The sequence below is a fragment of the Schistocerca americana genome, chromosome 1, assembly GCF_021461395.2.
Source record: "Schistocerca americana isolate TAMUIC-IGC-003095 chromosome 1, iqSchAmer2.1, whole genome shotgun sequence".
Taxonomy (NCBI): Eukaryota; Metazoa; Arthropoda; class Insecta; order Orthoptera; family Acrididae; genus Schistocerca; species Schistocerca americana.
Window position 1 is genome coordinate 1,029,501,418 of NC_060119.1, and position 16,180 is coordinate 1,029,517,597.

At 38.2% G+C, this 16,180-nt stretch overlaps 1 protein-coding gene across 1 annotated transcript in view; it reads right to left on the reverse strand.

Annotated features, from left to right (window-relative positions):
• Positions 1-15,394, reverse strand: part of LOC124616586 (NEDD8 ultimate buster 1-like) — a 118,435-nt gene extending 103,041 nt beyond the window's left edge. The window contains exons 1-2 of the mRNA XM_047144910.1: positions 14,960-15,394; positions 8,871-9,121 (exon numbers count right to left, since the gene is read on the reverse strand). Of these exons, the coding sequence (XP_047000866.1) occupies positions 8,871-9,121; positions 14,960-15,115 (407 nt within the window). The 5' untranslated portion in view covers positions 15,116-15,394. The remainder of the gene's footprint in view (positions 1-8,870; positions 9,122-14,959) is intronic.
• Between the last annotated feature and the right edge of the window lie 786 nt (positions 15,395-16,180).

The window sequence follows — 16,180 nt, forward strand, 5'->3', positions numbered from 1 at the left end:
AATGTGTAAGGATTACCGCTACAATTTTTAAATTTTTGTAGAGCTAACTGAAAATGGATGCAGTAGAATACTGCATACCTTTCTGTAAAAAGTGTCTAGATGATGTAATCCACATGCAGATTGTATTTCTACATAGCATTACCACAGTAAAGCTGCCAATTCTTGGAAAAAAGCTCATACTTTTAACAAACAACAAATATTAAAGAAAACAATCAATTACTGATAAGATTATTTAACTAGGTAGATAAAAAATCTACTTACCAAGTGGCGGCAGAACACAGAAATAGAAAGGGAGACTTACTGTGTGGGATGAGAAGCAAGTCTTTCCCTCTCAACCCGTAACATAAGCCTCCCCTGACCCTCGGTTCTGGGTGACTTTCCCAAAATCTGCTCCTTTTCCTAGACCTCTCCAGTCCTTTTTCTTCACCCTTCTTCTTTCCCCTTCAACCCTTCTGCCTGAAGGAGGAGCCACTGGCTCCGAAAGCTTGTGGCTCACAACAGTTGGTTATGTGTGTGTTCTGCTGCCGCTTGGTGAATAGATTTTTTTAACTACCCAGTTAAATAATACTAAAGAAAATATATACTGAGAGGCCAATTTCAGAATTCCCAGACTCCTCAAAGAGATTAACAAGAGTTTCGCAAACTTATACCACCTACTGCTCGAGCTGTCCATTTCTGAGCCAAAAATATATCATAAGCAAAGCAGACTAACTTTGTGTTGGACCCCCACTTATTACAGATACAGTTCCAATGGTAAATAGAGCAGCATTCAGTTTTTGAACACGATACTGAACATGGGCTTTCCATTACAATTTATCATCTATCTGAACAACGAGAAATCTGAATTATTCAGACTCACTAATCATATGCCCTTTCTATACAATCAAAATATCGTTCTTAGTTGAACTGTGTGTTAGAAACTGAATCATACTGTGATGTAGCATCAATTTATTTTCTACAAGACATGAACTTAGGTCTCTAACTGCGGTGCATGATACAACGCCCACGTCGCACTAAACATCCTTCACTACCAACCTAGTGATATCAGCAAACAGAAGTATTTTAGAATCTTTATCCTCCCCCCCCCCCCCCCCCCACACACACACACACACACACACACACATTGTGTCTCCTAAGATTTGTCAGGGACGTTTTCTCTGGTGTTCCAGGAGGTATTTGGAATTTCATTTTTGCATTGTAAAGTTGGAGCCAGCCCAAAAAAATAGCGCACATCATGTCTTTCATGAGATGCCTAGTGTTGTTGGAAAACATTGGTTTGTTTCCCCATTACAAACAAAATTATTTTTAAAGTGTAATTTTACGTGCCCAATCAACAGAGCAGTCCCCAATTAGTCTAGTGCAATACTTGTTTTATCGATATGTATTAACAGGGACTGTAAAACAAAGAATAAACAGCAATCCAGCAGCAACTCTGCAGCACTACATGCTTGGCGACAGCAGTGAGCACTGGCCAGGACTGTGCTGTCACTGTTGGAGTACTGGTTATTCTTCATGTTTCACTGGCCCTGTTAATACATATCAATAAAACAAGCACTGCACTAGACTACTCTGAAAAGACTATTGAAAGGGCATGTAAAATTTCACTTTAAAAATCATTTTGTTCATAATGGGAAACAAACCAATGTTTTACAATGACTGTGTGTTACATGAAAGATGTGATGAGCACCATTTGTTTGGGCTGACTCGAGCTACATGGTGCAAAGACTAAATTGCAAATATCTAATGAAAGACAAGAGAAAATGCACCTGACAATTCTTGGGAGAGACACCACATATATATGCCCCAATCAGATGGCACCTCATGCCATTCTTATTGCTGTGGAGAATAACCTTTGGCTGCCTGTTCTTAAAGTATGACAGGAAGCAGCTGTGAGCAACTCCTCTTATACCATAATGATCCAACTTCTGATAGTGTTTTCAGTTGTTAAGCCTCTTCTGAATCCAAAGTATGTTTGATAGCAAATTATATAAACTGAAATCGTTAATTACCTTTATACATACAGCCTTTTCAATAACGTTTGCAAACACTGATGATAAAGAAATAGGTCTAAAAATTGTCTACATTGTCCCTTTCTTCTTTTTTATAATGAAGTTTTACTATGGAGTATTTTCATTATTTGACATCTGACCATTCCTAAAGGAAAAACTATACATATGGGTAAGTAGTGGGCTAACATTTACAGCACAGTTCTTTAGTCTCCTACTAGACACATTATCCAGTCCGTGAGAGTTCTTAGCCTTCAGCTATTTAATTATCGAGTCAATCTGTCCCCTTGTCAGCACCATAGAGGTGAGTTTCAGATGGAAACCTTGAAAAGCCACTTTCTAAGAGTGTTATCTCATCCCCTGTAGAAACTACATTTTTATTTAATTCATCTGCTATATTCAGAAAGTGATTGTCAACTACTGTAGCCTACATTTGACTTATCAGTAAAGAAAACATCTTTACTATGTATTGACTTTATATCCTCGATCTTGTGCTGTTGGCCATGTTTGGATGGTCATAAGTAACACTTTATGTAACTTATAGATACATCAAGTCAGAAGCAAAACATGTTTTTCACTCCATAGTAATCAACACCGAGGAAGCCTTATCAATAATGTGAAATGCAAGTGGTAAAAAGCTTTCTTGATTTGCAGAACAATTACAATGGGGAAAATGGAACAATTAATTTGTTTCATGTGTAATTGTAAGTGGTTAACAGAGGATCAATTTGAAAATAAGTGAAAAGATATTTAATGCTCAAGCGGACACTTTTATATACAATATGTGGCAATCATAAATAACACCATCTTTTACTGTTCCATTGACATTTAACAGTTCCGAACCTGTATGTATTCCTTCATTAACACAGTAATTAGTTCTGTTGTCATATATCCAAGTGAGCAGCAGTAATACAAAACAGACAGCACGCTAACTGAAGAAAATTTATGATCTATACAAGAAAATGATGGAGATTCCGAGCTAGCAGCACACACACACAATGAGGCAGTTATCTATGGGATAATTAGTAATCAAACAAATGGTTGGCAAGAAACTGATGCAGCTGTGTTGTTTAACACTTTGAGTGTGTCATTATCATGGGGTAACACTTGTATGCAGCAACAGATTGATAGTGAAAAGTTTATTTTATTACTGACTAATTTGACAGTGATTTGGTCCATGTAATGTATGTTTATTATTTAGTTAAACTAAGATTGAACATTCTGTGATTTTGCAATCATACATGTTCACCTTGGTAACAAAGACAGCTATTATTTACATGTGTACAAAGTGTGCTGCAGTCCCACTCTATAGAGTTAAGAGCTGCATCTGATTTAATGTAATAAGAAGGTACAGACTGATTCTTATGTACAGATATTTTACAGTAAAGGCTGATCCTTGCATAACCCTGAAGTTATATGGTGAAGCCATGGCAAACCTCAGTTTTATATTCTAAGAGGGAATCTTAACTGCACACCTTCAGGAAAGTAAGAAAGAACATTAAGGCTTAATATTCCATACACAATTAGTTCATTAGAGATGAAGCACACACTCAGATTAGGAAGGATATGTAAGGAAAGAGGCTATGTCCTTTTCAAAGGAACCACCCTGATATTAGTCTTAAATGATTAAGAGAAGCCACAGAAAATCTAAATCTGGATGGCTGAACAGGACTTGGATCTGTCAGCCTTCTAAACTCAAGTATAGTTTTTTACTAATGCACCACTGTGCTTGGTCACATATTCATATTCACACACATTATCCCACTGTGCCATTTCATTTAGTCATTAATTGATGGCACTGTGATGACAAGTATAGAAGTTTCAGATTCAAGTAAAAGAAGAAATTATTTTATGAAATGAGGACACGTGGCATTTTTGGTTTAAAACAAGGCTCATATGAGGGTAACAAATTCATGAGTCCGTACGACACATTTTTATAGCAATGTTTTGTGCATCAGCACTGAATTTGACAGTGTCTCTTTCTCAAATTCAGTATTCATTTCGTAAAATGAAAAAGAATATATACAGCATGGGTGTCATTAATTCATTCACACAATGTGTTCAGCAGATTCCATCACGAGAGATATATTTCACAGATTAATAGGTACACTCATTAGTCACTGACACGTTCCTCCTGCTGATTCGCAAATCACTGACAAATCAGGGAATGGTAAACTATTTCCATTATGTTCTTCTAAGAATGATTTGATATCACTTTGCATCCGAAGTACTTATTGAGTGTGGAACTTCCCATTCATATACTATGTATTACTTTTGTGGAGTGAAAGTATATTTTAAATTTTATATCTGATTGTACAGATCGATCTAATGGAGGGCTCTGGTCTTTGTTAATGCACATCAGTATTAGCTCCAATACAGATTATATGGTATTAGTGATGTTCACATTGCCAGTGCTCCTGGCAATGTAATATGTGCTACAGCACAGAATAGTAAAGAGTAGAAATTAGAAAAAAAGGTTATTAAAACTCTCTCACATTGCATCAGGCAAATTCAAATCATGACAGAGGCACAAGCAGGAAGCGAGCCGTTATGTCACAAAATGATCAGGTTGATGACACTGTCTGCCAAGTAAGGAATAAGAATTCAGCAGAAAAGAGGATGGAAAACCAAAGGAAGTGACAAGCATGTTCATCAGCTCGTAAGGCATGTTGCAAGAAACTATCTATTTCATAAGAGAACATAGGGGGAGACAGACACAGCTGCTACCAGCCTGTAAGGGAATGTGGCAGGATAAAGAGGACACATTTGGTCATTAAAAATTGAGCTTTGCATCACAGCCTCATGCTAGCTCCCTTTAAACACTCCCGCCCTTGTTCTGTATTGATCGTTGGGACTGATGATATTCACAGTAATAGCACTTTAATCCACGATTACAAAACTGTAATGAATCTACGTCCTATATGCTCCAGCACAGCCTATGAACTAGCCGAAAATGTACACAAGATGATGGCCTTCACTGGATGAACTTCATGCTGCTCCCAACCTAACATCTATTGATCTAGAAACTGACTGTCTTCCAACAACGCCAATTGCAGAGTGTTGCCAACACCAGCCTTCAATGCTGAAGCCAGCAACAGTGCCTCTTGTCGTCCACATTTATGTTCAACACTCAGGCGCCCTCATGTGCTGAAACCTACCCAGGGGCACAGGGAGGAGATCAACCAACCACAGGACAACCAACACCAGGCAAATCGCAGATGGGTCATAGTAAAATATGGAGTGAGACCAAGAACACACTGCAGCCGGTCCAAGAACCGCTTAGAGCTAGGCAGTTGCCGTGCTGCCGGAGTTGGTGACATTTCCTGGGCATTCAAGTGCTGAGCTGACTCAATGGAAGTCAGCTAGAATCTAACACACAGCTGAATTAGCTGTTGCCTCCTGTAAGACATTCCTTACATCAGTGGTAATAGTGCTGCCAATTAACACATCAATGAAGCAAAATGTCGATTTTTAATTACATTTTTAAAGTTTTCCTTTGATTCTCCCTCATAATATTTCAAATACGGTCTTTATTTTATATTCAGAAACTAAATATTTTTCTTATCTAGTTAGTAGTTAAGACATACAATCCAGTAACTTTTGGTGTAATACATTTATTCAATATTTCATTTCCCTTTGACAGCAGATGCATTATTTACAAGGATGACAGCACAGCACAGCTTTTGTGTACACATCCACAGCCTGAACTGTTACATGTTAATGTGGAATTTGCTCACGAAAACTGTTCAGTTTCAGTTAGCCACCATTTTCTCTTAAAATTGTTATTAACAGCATACGGAGTTTATTCCCAAAAAACAAAACCGTTATGCATATTTATGAAGAAGTAACACTTTTGCTTTCTCTCTCTACACACAGCTATACTGTTTACCAAATAGCCTAGAACACTATTATATGTTTCTGCTTTTCCACATACTTACGTATTACACTGTCTTCATATTTGGAAGGATGACGTTACTCTGTCTGACCACCCTGATTTGGTTTATCTGAGGTTTTTATATATAACACTAAGACAAATGCCAGGACGAGTCCTTAGTCAATGCCACAGACAACCACTTATCCTATCCTCAAAGCAAGTTATGTATGCTGGGTGTCGAATATTTCGCCCTAATGATTTGGACTGTGTTATCTTGACAAATCCCATATCATTGTGCAATAATCAGCAGATGAATAAAGATAGACAGACAGATACCAACAAACCAACAATGTGGAAAAAGACAGATTGCTACTTACCATAAAGAAGACACAGCAAGTTGCAGACAGGTGTAATTAAAAGACACTCACATATACCTTTTGGTCACAGCCTTCATCAGTAAAAACACACACACACACACACACACACACACAGAGGCGCGCGCGCCTGCCAACTCCAGCATCTTGGCTCAATATGCTAGAGTTGGCATCCATGAGGTGTGCTTGCTGTGTGTGTGTGTGTGTGTGTGTGTGTGTGTGTGTGTGTGTGTTTTACTTAGGCTGTGGCTGATAGCTGCAAGTGAGTATCTTAATTGTGCCTGTCTGCCACTTGACGTGTCTTCATTACTGTAAGCAGCAATCTGTCTTTTTCCTATATTCCTACCTGGAGTTTCCATTGTTAGATAGACAGACAGACAGATAAAGTAAATGCAGGATTTTCCACTGTTGTACTTGAACAGGGGAATGATTGCTATACATTGAATCCCCATCAGCAGCATTTAAAATTATTCAATAATCCATGTCGTCAAATCAAGATCTTTTACTCAATAGCAATTTTATCCCTACATTCAAAGAAACTACAGCACTCGTGCCACAATGATAGACTGAAATTTGTACAAATAAAAAAAGGAAATGAAATTCCTATTCCCCACAATTTATCTTCCATTTTGGCTTAGTGCAACTTAGCTTTCCACAATACAAGTTTTTATTTGAGTTAAATAGTAACAGTGCTAAGTGACTGGTTATTTTTCTAGCAAATTTGTAATTTAAATTATTCTTGGATGATTTTCCATGCTGAGGATTAGTTTGGTATAAATGTTGTCATACACAAGCAAGTATTGCTATTTCTTTATGGACGATTATCAAAATGTTATTCTGCATGCAGATGAAGATAGTTTTAGATTGTTGCAAGAAATACTTTAAATTACATCCAAATTTAAGACCTCAATATTTTACAGGCAATGCCACTAGACACCACAGTAGTAATGTCTCAGAAAAGAATCTGCCTTCTTAAATTAGAAAAATTACAATAGCACAATGACACTTCTCACATGCCATGCCCCCCACCACTGCTGTCAATTCTGCATAAGTATTGACAACTACATAGATTAAGAAAGTGAAGTTCAACAGAAGAATAAAGGGAAATACTGAATCTACCAATACCATCCATCCATGTAGACATAAACTACTCTTTGAAATTCGATGTGCATAAAATATATTCCACAACGGGAGTTCTAGTAATTGTCATAGTATCACATTTGTTGACTTTTTCAACTCTTAACTGTCACAATCAACCTTGTCTAGACCTTGGCCAACAGTACAGATCTAACTGTCACCACAACCAACATTCCAAACAATAGTCTACTTCGAACAGCAGTTATTCCTCAAGCACCATGTGCTCCCTGTGTTGCATGTTTTGAAGAGACACCCAGAACCTCGCCAAGCATGTTGTGATCATATCTCTGTGGAAGCCCCATGTGCAAGACCTGCCCAATCCACCCACTCAGCACTTCCTATTCCAAACTTCCTGACAGATTAAAACTGTGTGATGGACCGAGACTCGAACTCGGGACCTTTGCCTTTCATGGGCAAGTCTTGGTAGAGCACTTGCCCGTGAAAGGCAAAGGTCCCAAGTTCAAGTCTCGGTCTGGCACACAGTTTTAATCTGCCAGGAAGTTTCATATCAGGGCACACTCCACTGCAGAGTGAAAATCTCATTCTACTTCCTATTCCAGTCCTGTCCCAGGCTCATCCTACCTCATCAAAAACAGGTCATCAGTGAAAGGGGTCATGTCATTTACCAGCTCTGCTACAATAATTGCACAGTTTTTTTATACTGGTATGACCACCAACCAACAGTCCACCAAGATGAACACCCACCACCAAACTGTGGCCAAGAGCAAAGTAGATCACCCTGTGGCACAACATGCAGCTGAACAGAACACGCTCGATTTAAATGGTTGCTTCACAACCCGGGCCACCTGGATCCTCCCCTCCACCATCAGCTTTTCTGAACTGTGCAGATGGGAGTTACCCTTACAACATACTGTATACTCCACTCCTGAAATTATACCAGACTAAACATACAGTAACCCACGGTCCCCACATCCTCCACGCAACAGTTTCTGCCCCCTCTGCCGTATCACCACTACCCTATTCTCACCCCTTCATGCTCACTGTGTTCCATCCTCTGCCAATACACCCACCCATTCTTTCCCTTGCCTGCTCCTCTCCTTTTCCACTGCTCCCTCCTCCTCTCTCTCTCCCACACAGACTCCTGCCACTGTGCCTGGTGGCACACGTGCGTGTGTGTGTGTGTGTGTGTGTGTGTGTGTGTGTGTGCGAGAGAGAGAGAGAGAGAGAGAGAGAGAGAGAGAGAGAGAGAGAGAGAGAGAGAGAGAGAGAGAGAGTGTGTGTGTGTGTTTTTTACCTTTCGTGAAGACGGTTTTGCCCAAAAGCTAAATGTGTAACAATCTTTTCGTTGTGCCTGTCTGCAACTCAATGTGTCATCTTTATGGTGAGTAGCTATCTATTCTTTACCTTATATTATTTATATTTCAATCTGAAGTTTCCATTGTTTGAAGGAAAATAAATATTAGCTGACATCTTGTCAGTCAACCAATAAGAATAAAGTATAGCAGTATCACAGAATACCTTTCCAATGGCTGCTGTAGTTCACTTGCAACAGCTTCCAAAAGCTGGTGCCCAGTGTCTGTCAATCGGATTTTAACAGAATGGATTTTTCTATTTTTTGAAACACGTACTTTCAATGTGGCTATACCACTTTCTTGAAATTGAGTTCTCTCTTGTAATTTCTGCAATGCATGGGATTGTAGTTCTTTTATCACACTTAAGCAAGTATTTTGATCCAAACCAGTGGATTTGCTGTACTTCTCAGCCAGTCTCTGCAACAAAACAAAAATCTAAATAAAAAAAAAGCTACAGACTATGTACCTTTATTTTTAATTATCTCTTTTCTTTTTTTATAATGTGAAACATCAACCAGGTATGTCCATAAAGATATTAAGTCAGTTTAACTAACACCAAGAAACATGAGAGTATTCCTTTACACATCATGCTACGTAAATCACATCATATGAGGATGAGCCTTTAGGGATGTGAAATATGTCGGGATCTACATTTCCAAAAGACAAACAAACTACAGAAATTTCTCCTGTATTATGTATTAACAATAAAGTTAAGATTAGGGGACTGACCAGCCTTACATGCAAGTCACACCATGAGGAACTTACGTCGGATGGTTAGCCAGCCTAATCAAAATGGTTTGGTGTGGGGCTTAATGCCCTTCATTATGATGATGACATTGTTTCAGGCCACTCAATGCCATAGTTATCAGTGGCCTTGCAGAATATGAGCTAAAAAACTGAGACGAACGATGTCTTTCCTCTTATACAATATCCTAAAGGCACACAAAGACTTTAAAGACTGTCTGGCTATGACAACACAGACAGTGACTACTTATCAATATATTCAAAAGGTTAATAAAACTCACATATTACAGTGTGCATGCCTACGTGCACATTCTCACCCTTTCCTCAAACTTTAACAATTTAGTCATAAAAATAAAATATAAAATACTAACAAGGGAACCTCCCCATTGCAACCCCCCCCCCCTCAGATGTAGCGGTAAGATGGTCCAGTGGTTAGCCTGTCAAAAATTGAACATAGATCAAGCTAGAAAACACAAAAAGGTTGTGATGAACTGTGAAAAAAGAAGCAAAATAGAAACAGTGAATGACCTAAGTTCTAAATGCTTTACATCGAGCGTGATTGGACAGCTGGTGTTGAACTCTGACAGGGGAGATTCATGTTCGAATCTTCCTTGTGATTTTCTCACTATTCATCACATTTACTTGCGACAGTAATATATTCTTGCCACATGACTTATATTGTATAACCATTGTATGGTGTGACAATTGCCACACCTGATTTTAAAATAGAAATGGACACACTGTCAAAATTTTAAAACTATGATGCAGAAACAATTGTGTGAAGCATTTAGGGAATCACAACCTGTGTTAAGACACTCAGATCCACCACACTGCAAGTTGCTCCTTTACTCTAATCCCAAACTACACTGGTGTTGTTCTACATCTTACATACATGTTCTGTTGATTGTCGGACAAGAAGATTAAAGTATCAAGACTGTGGGATTGACCAGAACTTATGTGCATATCACACTATGAGGAACTTTCTTCATATGGTTAGATGTGGTTCCCCAGCCTCAGCATACAAGTTGGCTGTAAGGCTGATCTTGAAGGCTCCCATCACCAGTCTAATGTCCTTACAGTGAATAGAGACCATGGTCTTTAAATAGAATGTTTGGGCAGAAACATAGACAACACAGCCCTAATCCAGCTATGGTTGAACAAAGGCCTTGTAAAATAACATGCAAGTTATCTCCCTCCCCCTTTCCCAGTATCTGCTGCTAAGGCACTTCAAGGTGTTTAGAGTCTTTAGAGATCCTGCATCATGATGTGGCAACCAAGGGAGCACCTCAACAAAGATGAGGCCCAGGAACTTTTATGATCCCTTGAAATTAAGAATGGTGTCCTCTAGTTACAGTTTGGGTTGGTTACACATGACAGAACAACTGAAATTGATGCACATGCATTCACCTGAAAAAAAAATTGAGGCTTGTGATTTTAGACTATAATTCTAGCCTTTTTTGTGTTTGTTGCAATTGTCAAGCATAGGGCCCAAGAGTAGAAGGCGAAAAAAAGACAGCTTTCACAAAAGGAGAGCATCTGGGAGGGCTTCTGACTGTGGACCCTGTACTGCTAATAACTACTGCCATAGGAGCAAAATTCACCAAACTCCCATAAAGAAACAATTCTCTTGAGTATGTCAGTCTGGTAGTGCACTGCCAACTTTTGAAGCTAAAATACTGCACTATGATGGAAAGACAACCCCAGAAGCCTGATTCATACACAGTAGTCATATAATGACATACCTCTTGCACTACTGCTTCCAGAAGTAATACTGTCCACTGTGGTTCCAATGTCCTCATCCTCATAGAAATGCTAAGTGCTACAATGTGATAACTACTTAGGCTGGTTGAACGTTCCTGGGCTTGAAGAAGAGCATCATGATTGCTTTCCTCCAAGAAATCTAGCCATGCCCTCTTAGCTAATTTCCATCTGCATTGGAATGGAGGATCTCAAATAGCATGACAATTTGTTTGAAGTACTTCGCCATTATCTGGCCTATAGCTTTTGGTGCAATTATTAAAATAGCACTGTCCTATGTGGTACTGTGTCGCATGAATTGCCTTTCCCAGAGATCTTTATTCACCTACATACTTTAGCTGATGGTGTGAACAGATTGTAAAAATTCCCTCTGACTATTTTTTGCTATTGACATAGAAAGTCTGAAGTGCTTGGCACAGGGTTAATGCACCAACATTTACGCAAGCAATGTGAAATGCTGCAAGATAGTTAGCAAATGAATTATCAGTATGATGGAACTTTCACAGAGGTGTCCCCCCCTCCAAAATCGCACTCCTTGCTCTACCATGGGACGAGCTATCTGACAGGATTAACACATGATTTAAGATAGAGATTTCAGCAGCCCTGGTAGTGACATTCTGTCACATCCTGAATGCTGAACTGATGCTTAAATATAGATAAGTTGTTGTAAAGCGTCAGCTAATTTTCCTTTATATCAGTTTTGGTGGTTTGGTGGCATGTATTGATGTAACTATCAGGTAGATCCATGTGCGGAATAAGTCACTACAGTGCAAGTAATCCACCACTTCCCAGAAGACAGCATCCATTAGCAGTGTGAAGTCAATGGCTGTGGACGATTCACTTGCAATGCTGAAATGTGCTGTTTTCTCCGTATAGAGGAGACAGACTGCAACTGATATGAGAAATCTCTCCACTACTCAATTCTGGGACAAGTGTAGTAGAGCCCCACTACAAGTGAAAACATCTTTGAGGAGGCAAAATGTATTCACAGATATGAAATAGAACTACTTCAGGTTACATGAAACCTACATATTCATCAAATAAATAAGAACTTCTGGATAAATTTCACAGGTATGAAGAGGTTACATGCATGCCACAGGACATGCATTTCTAGAACACCTATAAGATTAAATCAGACAACAGAAAGTCCAGGCTGGAATATCAATAATATTAGATAAGGTCAGATTACTACTCACTAGAAAGATGACATGTTGAGTTGCATACAGGTGCAACGAAAAAAATGTTACACACTGAGCTTTAGGCCAAAGGCTCTAATTGTATTTGACATTAGAACAGAAGAAGAGTTAAAATGGGTGGCACTGTTATAACAAAGAAAATAATGCAGGCACTTTTCAGACAAGAAAGGACTTGATATAAGCTACGTGGGAAAGTTTGGAAGAAGTGGGAAATCGCACACTAAAGAAAAATTCTTTAGTACATGAACGGTAGCAAATAATCAGAAAGGTACACCTCTGCAGTTGAATGACAGCATATCAGAATCAAATTCATCTTAGTTGGATGTTAATGGTAGGCTGAGTAAAAAGAATTAAATAGTTTTTAACAACTATTTTTCCTGCTGAGATTTGTTTATTATTATACTTAGTTTTCGTAAGTGCTAACTTTCCTTTCTAAGCTAATGCTTAACAGTTATTGCTATATATTTCTGTACAAAGCTGACTTACAAAATCAATAATCAGATCATTAATTTCCAGTCCAAATATGAGACAGTCACACAAGGTGTACCCCTGGGCTCAATTTTGGGCCCTTTCCTTTTCCTAGTGTACATAAATGATATAGAGCAACCTCTCAACTCCCAATTGGTAACCTATGCAGATGATACCTCACCATTATTTCTTGGTAAACAAAATGATGAGTTAACGTTGGTAGCAACTGAGGGACTACAGCAAATAACTACTTATTTCCAAGATCGAGGTTTGAAAGTTAATATCAGTAAAGCTCAGTTATTGCCTTTTAAACTTACAAACTCACACCAAACATCTATCAGTAACATAGGTGGAATTGAAGTAGTGGACTCAGAAGGCTACAGATTTCTAGGTATTCACCTAGATGAAAATCTAAGATGGGTAAACCATATCAAATTTTTATGCATTAAAATCAGCAGTTCATTACATCTAATCAGCCAGTTATCAAAAGTAGTTCCACATCAGACATTAAAAACAATTTATTATGGAACCATTTTTGCACAGATTAATTACGGGATAGAGATATGGGGTTGTGCTGCCGACATACATATGAACAGAATATTAACCCTACAGAAAAGAGCAATCAGAATTATCCATGGATTAGGGTATAGAGATTCATGCAGGGAAATCTTTGTTCATCATAAATACCTCACAGTCTACTCACTGTATCTTTACAAATTAATTATATTTTTTGTGACACATCAAAACAAAGAAACAAAGTGCTCTGATATGCATGCCTATAATACAAGAAATGAAGACTGCTACTACAGACCAAGAACAATTAAAAACAACAGACCATAGACCATGCATTAGTGGTCAAATATGGTACAATAGATTACCGAGGGAACTTATTCAAATTGAAACTGAGACATTTCTTGATTGACAAGTGTTTATACTCTTTCAGTGAATATTAATATTAAACTAAAATAAATTATATATATATATATATATATATATATATATATATATATATATATATATATATATAAAAAAATAGAGGGAAACATTCCACGTAGGAAAAATATATCTAAAAACAAAGATGATGTGACTTACCAAATGAAAGTGCTGGCAGGTCGACAGACACACAAACAAACATACACACAAAATTCTAGCTTTCGCAACCAAAGGTTGCTTCGTCAGGAAAGAGGGAAGGAGGAGGAAAGATGAAAGGATGTGGGTTTTAAGGGAGAGGGTAAGGAGTCATTCCAATCCCGGGAGCGGAAAGACTTACCTTGGGGGAAAAAAGGACAGGTATACACTCGCGCACACACACATATCCATCCGCACATACACAGACACAAGCACTAAACTTGTAAAAAAATGCTATGACGTTTGCAAAAGACACCAGTTGGTGTCTCCATGCAAAAAAATACAATAAATAAATAAAGCAAACTTTTGGGAGACTGGCACATAATCTCTCCTTTGAGTACACATTCAGCCACGTATGGAGCCTCAGTGACATTATCCCAGAACAGAAAAGTTATGTATTAACAAAGCACTCACAATGTGGGCAAAAGTTACCCGAATTACAGTGGAAATTTTTTCATAAATTTCTTTCAATCTCAAAACATTTTGTTTGAAAAAGTGGCATGTCATTTCAACGTGTTTGGAAAAATACAACTTAATGCCAATTTTATTCACATTTAACTTAAATGAGCAGTACAGAACCGAAACACACAAGAATCCTGGGAAACTGACAAAACTCATTGCGTTGTAGAGCTTATGGAATTAAATCCATATCCAAAATTAAAACTTATGTCGGTAATTAATTTTACACCTCTAACCGTACTAAATTAATACTAACTTCAAGAAGACACCAAAATTCTACGTAAAGCACGTACAGAGACTTTAAACAGTGTCTTCTCAAAGAATCCATGACGCAGCCAAATATTACTAATATTTGGACGTTACGACATAGTTATATAAACTCAACATTTGAAATTAAGGATGTCTTTCCCTCGTCGCACTTTTTCTTCTTTATCCTGGACAACCGCTGAAAACAGCGCAAAACTACAAGGATAAGAAATAGTACACAATAACAAAACTTTACCTGCACTTCAGCTTCAACACATCCCTGGTCTTCCCTATAAAATGGAGTTAACCATAATTTTATCTTGTCCTCATTCAGTTTTTCTCTAATTTGTAACACAATGCCTTCTTTCCGCAATTCAGAATCCATTGTCAATTTACTGTCAAACTCTGTCATCGAACCAAACAACACGCGGAGCAAAGATGCATGTCACCACACAGAAAGTTTCTCCCAATAATACCGACGCGTCAGGTACGCACATCAACATATTAAATTAAAATGGTACGAAATTAGAAAGGTTTAAAAATATTTAGATAACAAACTGTTTGGCTTCCAAGCTCCGTCAGGAAACGAATCAGAGCGCAAACAAGGCAGCCAGTTTGAAATAAAAGAAGCACACAGAATATAGGAATGAAAAATTTGTTTAAAAAATCTGCCTTCTATTCTGTACATAGAATTCTTGATGCAAAGAAAACCGAAGAGTAAAAAGTGTTCATCAAGTCTATTTTCATTCTCTTTTCAAATATGGAGTCACACTCCGTAAACTCAAACCATGGCCTTCTCTAAAAAAAGCTATAGAGCCATAAATTGGCTATGCTAGAGCCGTCAATACGATAACATACGTTGCACAACTGTCAAAGGGACATGCGGACTTTCAGATTCGACGTTTCGTTGCACGTCAGAACAAAGCTTCTGAAGGTTTATCAGGTATTCTGCAGGATGGCATAGTTCAAAAGGGGTGATACAGTGTTTCGGCAAGCCTACTCCTTGCAGTGTGATCAGGAGTTTTTCCTTCAAGAAAATGATTTAAAAGTCCGCATTATGCAGCGTTATAACAGGGTTGGAACTGGAAATTTTTTTTGGGTACTTAAAGTCGCCATTCATCTTCTAACTTACTGAAAATACTCCATACCCCCAGGGCTTGCCACCCCCCTATAGAACATACTATGGGCCCTCTTGAGTGAAACGCATGTACGGTGGCTCATACAGAATAACTTAATTACAAATCTAGAAAAGACACCATTCATGATGTTCACAACTACAAAATAGGAAGATATCATAGATATATTCACAGATGAAACTAGAGTCGAAGAAGTTACCTCTAAAAAGTTTTTTGTGAATTACAGCTCCAATGGAGACAACAAGTAGACAATTATTCCTCGGTGCCTCAATAGAGGACATCACACACCTCTGACATAACATTTTCTTCCTGCTGAACCATGTAAGCATTGGCTTCCGTCC